General features: G+C 38.5%; 2 protein-coding genes across 2 annotated transcripts in view; both read right to left on the bottom strand.

Moving 5' to 3' along the window:
* Positions 1–417, bottom strand: part of LOC101623950 (olfactory receptor 5B2-like) — a 5888-nt gene extending 5471 nt beyond the window's left edge. The window contains exon 1 of the mRNA XM_012725167.1: positions 3–417. Within this exon, the coding sequence (XP_012580621.1) occupies positions 3–417 (415 nt within the window). The remainder of the gene's footprint in view (positions 1–2) is intronic.
* A 5206-nt stretch (positions 418–5623) lies between these two features.
* LOC101623717 (olfactory receptor 5B3-like) lies at positions 5624–6562 on the bottom strand. Its single transcript, XM_004683444.1, has one exon. It carries the CDS (start codon positions 6560–6562, stop codon positions 5624–5626), a length of 939 nt encoding a protein of 312 aa, XP_004683501.1.
* Positions 6563–11111: the final 4549 nt, after the last annotated feature.

Below are 11111 nucleotides of genomic sequence, written 5' to 3'. Positions count from 1 at the left end.
ACACACACCTGTGGTCATGATGGTGGTGTAATGCAGGGGTTTGCACACGGCTGCATAGCGGTCAAAGGCCATTGCAGCCAAGATGAAAACTTCCCCAGTGGCAAAGGCTGCAAAAAAGAACATCTGAGCCGCACATGCATTGTAGGAGAGGACCTTGTCTCCCATGAGTAACCCAGCTATGACCGTAGGGGTGACAGCAGTAGAGTAACAGAAGTCCATCAGGGACAGGTTACTGAGGAAGAAGTACATGGGCGTGTGGAGACGAGTGTCCAAAAGGATCAACAGGATCATCCCCAGATTCCCGATGGCATTTATGGTATATATAAGAATGAACATCATTGTAAGTGGGACTCGTAAGTTCGTGGCTTTGGTCAGTCCTAGGAGGATGAACTGGGTCACTTCTGTGGTGTTCTCCATGGAGGTTGCTTAGCAATCAGATTTTATGCAGCACTAAGTCATAAAGAAATAGAGAGTTAGATGTGGAAATTATAATGACATGTCAATTGTAGCTAGAGTATGTATCACCAGACTCTCTGTACCTGCCATGACCTTCAATGCATAATTTAATGAGTAAATTATCTGGAATTTTAAGCTGTTGATTAGGAATCTTCATGAATAACCTCTCCAGATTTTTATTCTTCTATATTTTAAACCAAAGTTTGCAAAATTTAGTGAATTTTCCAGTAGGGCAATTATGGAATTCATAAATGAGAGCTCAGCTTCACTGGACAATTAAATTGTACACTGCTTTGACACTACCTCTCTGCTTTATGTTTATTTTCAACAATCTGTGAGGTTAGGTTAGTTATTATTTTCATTTACACTGTGAGGCACAATACAAGTAATTTCTTCATAGTTCCACAAATAGAGTTTTCACTAAAAGCAACATTTCATGCTATAAAAACTCACCTTCTACTCGAAAAGAAATGACAGTCAATCCTGAATAGTATGTTTGAGATTAAAAAACAAAAAAACAAAAAACCCAGCCAGAGAATAATGCACAGATTCTATTAGAAAATCTCTGAGCAGAAGTGGGCACTGGGTTCAATGCCTCTAAGGAGGAAACAATGGAGAAATAAAGCCACTAACATGGGTTCAAATCCTGAATCTACCATGTATCTTTCCTGGCTTTCTCATTAAGTTTAAGTAGACATAACAAATATAGCTTTTTCAGGAAGCCATGGTATTGTGTTAGCAAATAACAAAACAGTGTCTCTAAAACAATTGGTGGGTTTAAGAGTTTCATTTCAAAATTTTTCAATATGATTTTTACCTTGGAGAGTTTCCTTGACCATGGCGGCAAGTTCGTAAGAAATCTTGAGATCAGAAGAGTGCCTGCATGTGCAAACCATCAACATTCAGAGGAGCATATGGTGTTCTTGGGCTAGGGCCAACACCTGGTCATTGTAAATACAGCTCCAGGTCACGGTGGATTCCAGGGTAGTGCATGGGGACTGAGAGTGTTTCATAAAGACACGAGGTTCTCAGGGGATGTCCCCCACGAGGCCACCTCTGGTTCTCACTCCACATCCAAATGATGAAATAAGCAAGCTGCCTATGGGAACCACAGAGCATAATTTTAAGCTATATAGATGTATTTGCATTGATATTTCATATTATTTTCAATTAGCAAGTCGCAGAGAGTAGTATGCACACCTATTACTGTTTGTTTCTAAATTTTGATTCCTCACCTTCCTTGGAATCAACATGGTCATAGTTACTGACTTTTATTTCCACATAATTTTGACTTTGCGGGAATGTACTGAACTGGGGCCTTAGAATCCATAGTCTTTGATTCTGGCATTTTTGCTACATTCATTTTGGTTAAAAGCACATCCTTACCTGTACCTATAGTGGAATTTTAAATTGCAAAGTTGTATTCCATGCTGTGACCTTATACTTTTTTCTTCTTTCCTCATTTGTGAGCCTTTTATTTTGTTTCCAGTGTAAGGTCATTATAAACAAAGTGATAAAAAAAGCATGTGCAAATTTTTTTTATTTTTTTGCAAACACAGTTTTTATTTCATTTGGCTAATTACCAGGGAGTTGTTTTGAGTCTTTGGTAAATAGACTGAATTGAGCAGAAATTGTAAAACTCTATGAATCGCCTCACAGTCGCACACCCCCAACCATAAGCACATTCTGGCTTCTTCATATCCTTGTAGCACTGGGTACTTACTTTTCAAAATTTTATGTAATTTATATTTATTTTCATTTATTCTCTTCATCAAGGGTGTTGTGGTTACCTTTAACAATTTGTTTTATTACTCAACTTGTGTTACCACTATCATCATGACCTGAAAATGATTTCTCTTTAAACAAAAGCACACGGATCCATTTTCTCTCTACCTGGTCACCAAGCTCATGCTCCCAAGCAGAATTATCGCAGCCTCCTCATCAGAGGCACGGGGGCAGTGACAGGCTTGCCTCGCTTACGAGTCTGATTAGGCGTCAAATAGCTCGAGTATTTTAATCATTGAATTCCAGCTTCACATGGGCAAGAGGAGGATAATGATATCATGCCATCCTCTCAGGATTTCAAAAGATCTGTAGGTCCCATACATAAAACCAGAGAAAATACCTAACACACACCAGGTGCTCTGAAACGTTCAATATTAAGATTAACTCATACTAAGTATTGCTACAGCTGGGTCACCAAATAATAGAGTGTAAACATTTCATCTTAAATATCCAAATAATGAGTGTAAGCATTTCATCTGCTTCAATACTTGGACTTGCCATTGTGGGTACAACGGGACATGCATGGACCATGGGCTCACACAGAATCACCAGCTGTCAAATCTGGGAGGGGGAAGCACACCCATTCCTCTCCAGCTCTCCCACTCCCACTCCTTGTCTGAAGAGGCTTCCTTCTGGACACTGCAGCGGTGACGGGGAAGCCTCCACAGCCTTGACTGAGCACACAGAGGGCCCTGGGCCCCGCCAGGCTCCTGGGTCATGGCGTGTAGAGTGTGTGTGAGACAGAAACCAACGGGGCCAAATGAAAGTTCTCAACAGGTCAGGTCAATTCCTGGATTCTGTAAATATTACCTGAGTCAGAATACACTGCACGTGTAATATGATTAAAAGTATTAAGATGATGTATTTCCCTGGGTTATCTGGTAGCCTAAAATTAATAAGTGTCTATAAAGAAAAATAAACATGGCAGAAATAGTGTGCCTGGTGTCCACCACTTTAATGATTGCTGAAACATCAACAAATTCACTCTAAAAGAATATGATAGAACTCTGAAAAATTGTCAAAGGTTTACATGTGAATGTTGAGTGAAGAATATGGTTATGCAAGTGGGGAGTTAAAAAAAAAAAAATAGCTGTTCCACTACTCAAAGTTTCACAGGTAAAATCGCAGCCTTCAAAGACCTCACCTAACAAAGAATAGTCTTCATTCTAGTAAACTTATTAAACAAAATTCTACAGCCTACAACAAGAAACAAGAAGAACATCCCATCAACATGGGCTTTTTAGAAAATATAATTTATTTAGGTCTATTGATATTCTTTTCAACATTATTCAGAGATTTCAGAGCACAGCTCAGTCATATCTTTGGTTAAGTTTACCTCTTGACCATTCATTTACTCTTTCAAATTTATTGTGAATACAGTTGCTTCCTTCACTTCATTATAAGTTTCACTTGTGTGTATAGATCAACTAAATTCTGCACGCTGATCTCCTCCCCTGCAATTTAACTAAATTCTTTTTGAAAGACGTATTTTTATTGATGTAACAAATGTTTCAGGGCACTGTGGATGACTCGTTCCCACCAAGAGTGCATGAGGTTCCTCTTTTCCCAAAGCCTCCTCATCACCTGTGTCAGGTCTTTTTGAGGTGGGCCAGGCTCACAGGGGTAAGCTGGGGCCTGGTGAGGTTTTGAGGTGCATGTCCCTGATAGATTATGACGAGCACTTTTTCATGCACCTCTGTTGTCTGCACGTTCTTGACGTGTCTATTTAATTCTTTTGTCCATTTTTAACCTTTCATTGTCTTTAATTTTTTGATAAATGTTTGTCAATATTTGTTTAATGACATGATATATAATATAATGTTAAGATCTAACACCCTGTGATTCAGGGGTATAGGTTCATATTATTTGAATGTTATGTTAACACACCACACCCACTGACAAACTCTTGAGCAGAATTATCTCTTTCACAGGGCATTCCAGTGTGGTTGTCATGAGCTGTGCTGTCATGGGGAGCTATCTCCATCCTAGTTCTGTCATGGTTTATAGGACTATCTTGTCCAAGTAGTTAAATCTCTTGCACTCCACTACCCCTTTAATGGAGGGGTAAAATGGTGCATATCCCTCACTGAAGAGTTCTGAAGACAAAATAAGGTTATATTCATGAGGTGGTTTGTGATGACTTCTTGAGCTGGATTCCTAAGAAGCTATCCAGTTCTACAGCTTGCTATACTATTAAAGTCTATCTGGCAGCTCTAAATTACTGATAACGCAATCATCAGTGGTTCAAAGATTCAACACACGGGACATTAAATTCTAATCTTTATTTCATGCATTCAGCTTACAAGTATTTATTGAGAATCTACAAAGTAACTCATGTATTTAAGTACAAAGATCATTTTAATGATGTTTTAGTGAAAATGTCAATGATGACTTGGACTTTATAGTGTAGTTATAGTAGTGAGGAAATAATGTATAGTTAGGCATTGGCAATCAAATGAGGGGATAGTGCACATGTGATGTGTGATGACCATTTATGAAAACTGTTATTAAATAAAACTTGTGGGGTAAAAAGTGTCACTTATGCAGAGCTTACATTGCAAGGACAAAATTCCTGAAGTAGAAGCTTGTTTAGAGCTATGAAGAATTTCTGAAAAAAGCATTTATGAATTAAAAAAACTGGGGGAATGAAAGATATAATGCAAGTTAACAAAACTTACAATTAATATGCAACACAACCATCTGAAATACATGGTAGACTTAAAATACATTATCAATGTCTTAGTGCATTTTTAAACAATGTGCAAGTTAGCGGTCATGTATTGAAATTGAAAATACTTTCATTTTTCTTCCTTGTTTTCTGTGTTGTGGCTATTTTCCTTTTGGAAAGTAATGTTAAAAAATATAAACCAAAAAAATGACTCAGGTAGAAGTTTTGCTTCATTTAGGATGCCAATAAAATATGCTCATGAACTAAACACAGAGTATTATGACAGTATCCTGTTTTTTCTCAAGTTAGGGCTCTTAGATTATTTTACTACTAAAAAAACTTGATATGTTATATATATATATATATATACATATCCCAGTTTAATATTTAAGTTAGTTTTGATCAAAATAATACTCTCATTTACCTCTTACTTTCTGTTCCCATGTACTTGTAGTGCATGTAGTGAAGAAAATGCATGTAGAAGAGTGAATAAATCAATATCCTTAATATGTATTTTTGACACATTGAAACAAACATTTTTTGCTTCTCATATCCATTATTATTTAGAATTCATTTGCAGACTATGCTTCTCATTCTTGACAATAAATTTTAGAAAGGCAGTAGGGTATCATTTTAGGACTTTTTTTTTTTTACTGTAAGTCAGTACATGAAGAGGAATGAAAATAGCTAATTATGCCCCATAAGATGTTAAAATCATAATCCCAGAGACAGTTTTGTCTTCTCACCCACTTTTCTGACTGCATTCTTGACCTCCTTGTTCCTCAGGCTGTAGACTATAGGGTTGAGCATGGGGATGACCATAGTATAAAACACGGACGCCATTTTGTCTGTGTCCATGGAATGGCTGGAGCTGGGCTGTAAGTACATGAACATGAGGGTCCCAAAAAAGATAGTGATGGCAGTAATATGAGAAGCGCAGGTGGACAGAGCCTTCTGATAGCCTGCAGATGAGCGCATCTTTAGGATGGTGATAAAAATGAATATGTAGGATACAAAGATAACCAGAAGAGAAGAAAATACAATGAAGGTGTCTACATAGAGAAGAACCATTTCACCAAAATGTTTATCAGAGCAAGAGAGAGACATGACTGCTGGGACATCACAGAAAAAGTGGTGGACCACATTGGCGCTGCAGAAAGTGAGACTGAATGTTTCCCCAACTTGGATGGAGGCATTCAGGAAACCAGCAGCATAGCAGGCTATGGCAAGACAGGCACACACACCTACGGTCATGATGGTGGTGTAATGCAGGGGTTTGCACACGGCTGCATAGCGGTCAAAGGCCATTGCAGCCAAGATGTAAACTTCCCCAGTGGCAAAAGCTGCAAAAAAGAACATCTGGGCCGCACATGCATTGTAGGAGATGACCTTGTCTCCCATAAGTAACCCAGCTATGACCGTAGGGGTAACAGCAGTAGAGTAACAGAAGTCAATCAGAGACAGGTTGCTGAGGAAGAAGTACATGGGTGTGTGGAGACGAGTGTCCCAAAGGATCAACAGGATCATCCCCAGGTTCCCGATGGCATTTATGGCATATATGAGAGTGAATATCATTATAAGCGGGATTCGTAAATTTGTGGCTTTGGTCAGTCCTAGGAGGATGAACTGTGTCACTTCTGTGGTGTTCTCCATGGAAGTTGTTTAGCAATCAGATTTTCTGCAGCACTAAGTTATAAAGGAATAGAGAGATATGGAAATTGCAATAACATTTTAATGCTTATATACAAGGGTCATTTTTCATTATAGCTAGAGTATGTATCACCACTCTTTGTACCTAAGACATGACCTTCAATGCATAATTTAATGAGTAAATTATCTAAAATTTTAAACCGATGAATAGGTATCTTCATGGATCACCTCCCCAGATTTTTATTCTTTTATATTTTTAAACTAAGATTTGCAAAATTTACTGAATTTTCCAGTAGGGCAATTATGGAATTTGTCAATGAGAACTCAGTTTCACTGGACAATTAAATTACTTTGACACTACATCTCTGTTTTATATTTATTCGCAACAATCTGTGAGTTGGATTAGTTATTATTTTCACTTACACTGTGAGACACACAATGTGAGTAATTTCTTCATAGTTCCACAAATACAGTTTTCACTAACAGCATACATTTCATGCTATAGAAACTCACCTTCTACTTGTAAACAAATGACAGCCAGTCCTGAGTAGCATGGATTAAAAGAAAAACCCAGACAGGTAATGACACACAGATTCTGTTAGAAAATCTCTGTGCAGTAGTAGGCACTGGGTCCAATGTTTCTAAGAAGGAAACAATGGAGAAAAAAATTATTAATGGGGGTTCAAATCCTGAATCTATCGTGAGTTTTTTCTAGCTGTCTCACCAATTTAAAATAGAAATAATAAAAGTGCCTCTTTCAAGAAGCCAGTGAATTGTGCTAGCAAATAACAAACCATTGTCTGTAAAACAAATTGATATCTTTTGGTGTTTTAGTTTAACATCACTCTATATAATTTTTTACCTTGGTGAGTTTCCTTATCCTTGACTGCAGCATCATAAGAAATCCTGAGCTCAGAAGAAGGTTCTGTATGTGCAAATTTCAGCATTCAGAGGAGCACATGTTGTTCAGCGGGCCTAGGGCCCTAGCCTGCTTTTGTAAATAAAGTCAAGGTGGATACCAGGGTAGCGCAGGGGGACCAAGAGTGGATTATGAAGACACGAGGTTCTCAGGGGAGGTCCCCATGAGGCCACCTCTGGTTCTCACTCCACTTTCCAAGGGGCAAAGTAATCAAAGTGCCTATGGGAACCATATCACATATTTTTATGGGGTACATATATGTTTACAGTGTTATTTCATTAAAAAAAAATTTTAGTTACACGTTTCAGAGAGTAGTGTATGTTTCCAAGATTTTAGTCTCTCAGCTTCCTTGGAATCAACACTGTCATAATTACTGACCTGTTTTTCTCACATCATTTTGCCTTTATTAGAATGTCCTTCATCAGAGCCATAGAACCCACAGTCTTTGCTGCACTAGGTAGTTTTTTTTTAATTTTTATTCGTTACATTTTTCTATATCATATAGGCCCATACTTCTGCCACCACCACATCACTGGTAAAACACCACGTAGCTGTTTGTTTGGGCTGCTCTCCCTGACCCTTCTTTGCTGTAGACCTCATCTATGATCAGCTTGCTAGTTCTGGATTTTTTTTTAACCTTTTGTCTAATTTCTTTATATTCCACATATAAGTAGGACCATCTCATATTTATATTTTTCTTTCTACCTTTTTACAGCTTGTATAGTCCCTACCAGCTCCATCCATGTTGCCACCGATAGCAAGCGTATGTCTTTTTTGATTGCTGAGTAATATTTCATTGTATAAGTATACCACAGCTTTTTGAGGCATTTGGGTTGTTTCCATATCTTGGCCATTGTTAATAACACAGAACTAGGTACTTTCTGTCTTAAAATTTCATTTCATTTATATTTTATTGTTCTCTCTGCTCTTTGTGGGAGATGTCTTTTTAAGTACACTTAATAATTTGTTTTATCATTCAATTAACATTAGCACTATAATTATGGTCAAAAGTGCTTTCTTTTACACAAAACCTCATAATCCATTCTTTCCTCTGAATTCTCTCTAAGCTCATATTCCCAAGCAGAATTACCACAGCATCCTCTGTATAGGCATGTGGGGTGGTGATAAATTTGTTCTTTGTATAAGTGTGACTTGTCTGAAATTGTTTATGCAATTTAATCATCGAACTCCAGCTTCTTGTGTGCAAGAGGCAGATATCAGCCATCTTCCTAGGTTTATTAAGAAGATTTGCAGATCCTATACATACAAATCAGAGAAACTTTCTAACACACAGCAGGTGTTCTGAAATGTTAAATATTAATATTAACTCTTACTAAATATTGCTACAGAATGGCTCACAATAATATTTCAACATTAGAGTTTAATATTACATCTGGTTCCTTCCATGTGCCTGCCCCTTTCGGGTACCATGGACAAGTGTCCGAGGTGAACCTTGGGATTAGACAGAATTGACACGTGTCTCTCTGGGTGAGGAGAAGCACACCCATTCCTCTCCAGCTCTCCCTCTCCCGCTGGTGACTGAAGAGGCTTCCTTCTGGACACTGCAGCTGTGACGAGGAAGCCTCCACCGTCTTGGCTGAGCACACAGAGGGCCCTGGGCTCCGCCAGGCTCCTGGGTGATGGCGTGTAGAGCGTATGTGAGACAGAAACCAGCAGGGGCCAAATGAAGGTTCTCAACAGGTCAGGTCAACTCCTGGATTCTGTAGATATTGCCTGAGTGAGAATATATTGCACGTGTAACTAGACTGTGAGCATTAAGAGGAGGTAATTACCTGGATTATGGTAGCCTAACTCTAAAAATTAGTGTCCTTTATAAGTCTCAAAAAACAAGAACAAAAACAAAAACAAAAAAAAACCAAACTTATAATAGATGTCGTGAAATACCAGTGTTTTTTTTATTATATATTTTATTGTTGTGGGTCTCATATCTGTGTTTCAAAATCCACTTTGAAAGAGATCATTTAATAACATTAACTTTAAATATTTTGTGTTCTTGGAATTAGACAATTTTTTTTTAAGATTTATTTATTCATACAGAACTAGGGTACAGGCCAGAGATGCGGAGGGTGAGAGGATTCACCAGGGTCAGAGTGGGGAGCAGAACAGGAGGAAGTACACTGGTGAGGGGAACAGGGGGCGGGTCAGGAGAGGTCTGCGGTACCATGTCATCTCCGCCGGGGCAGGTGGGGATCGAACTTGGACGGAAGTGGCTTAAGCTTCTTAGTGCTTTAACCCGGTGCCCACCAGGGAGAGCCAGATGCAACACATTTTTAATGCTGATTTTGTAGCCTGCCACTTTGATGTATTCATTTATTTCCATTAGCTTTTTAAGGAAATCTTAAAAAGCTACATCATCTGCATCTATATTTACATGATGTCATCTGCAATTAATCATAGGTTCACATTTTTTTTTAAAGATTTATTTATTCATATAGAACTGGAGTACAGGCCAGAGATGGGGAGGGTGAGAGGATTCACCAGAGACAGAGACGGGGGCAGAACAGGCAGATGGACGAAGTACACTGCCGAGGGGAGCAGCAGGCGGGCCAGGAGAGGTCTGCCACGCCATGTGGTCACCTCCCGGGCAGGCAGGGATCGAACTCATGCGGAAGTGGCTTAAGCTTCTTAGTGCTGTGCTTTAACCTGCTGCGCCACAGGGAAGGCCCTAGGTTCACTTTTTTTTCCAATCTGAATTACTCTTATTTCCTGTTGTCTGATTACTTCAAATATTTAATATGAAATTAAAAGGAAATTTTAATTCCCTTTAAGTTCCTGACCTTAAAGGGAAAACGTTCAGTTTTTCATCTTCAAACATTATATTGATTGTAGGTTCATGATATATGCTTTATTATGTTGAGGTAGGTTTATTCTGTTCCCATTTTCTTTAGGTTTTTAAAAATCATAAATAGGTGCTGAATCTTATTATATGCCTTCTCTGCTTCTGTTGATATTATTATATTATTTTTATCTTTCTTTTGCTGATATAATACATCAATTGATTTACATATATTAAACCATCCTTACATCCCTGGTATAAACCCCATTTCATCATGCTGTTTGATGATTTTTTAGATCCATTACTTCTAATTGTAATAGCCTTACATTTTCTCAGTCTTTATTCTGTTCCCGTTTTTAATCTTTAGTTCAGGAAGCTCTGTTGTAACTGTTACCTTGTACTCCTCTTTGGACACATTCTGCAGTTCTGCTGGATTGAAACTTCTCTTGGGTTGGATTTTCTGTTCTCCACCATTTGTGTATGTTCATTCCTTCCATTTTTTTGTCTCCTAAGTTGTAGTAGGGATAAACTTTCAGACTGATTTCTTTGCACTTTTCAGATCACCAGATATTTGGTACCAGCGAAGGGAGTAAGTGGACAGCAACGGGGGAAGCAGAGCATGCCAGCGAGTGCCAGGCATCGAAGCTTCTTACTGTGCTGTGGGTACCAGAGCTGTTTGATGGAGATCCATGGTGAGCCCCTTTTCTAGGTCACTTTCCTCAGCATAGATCTATAGTCTTGTGTCAGCTCAGCCCGTAGGGAATGTTAGAGCACCAGATGCATCTCTGGCTAAGGCTTGTAGTTGAGACAAAGCTTCAAGCAGGCTTTTTTTTTTC

The sequence above is a fragment of the Condylura cristata genome, unplaced genomic scaffold, assembly GCF_000260355.1.
Source record: "Condylura cristata isolate star-nosed mole 26May11 unplaced genomic scaffold, ConCri1.0 scaffold00015, whole genome shotgun sequence".
In the NCBI taxonomy this organism is placed as follows: domain Eukaryota; kingdom Metazoa; phylum Chordata; class Mammalia; order Eulipotyphla; family Talpidae; genus Condylura; species Condylura cristata.
This window is presented reverse-complemented; position numbering and strand designations above follow the sequence as displayed.

Excerpts from the sequence above, each read along its gene's own strand:
- LOC101623717 (XM_004683444.1), bottom strand. The coding sequence starts at position 6,562 with ATGGAGAACACCACAGAAGTGACACAGTTCATCCTCCTAGGACTGACC.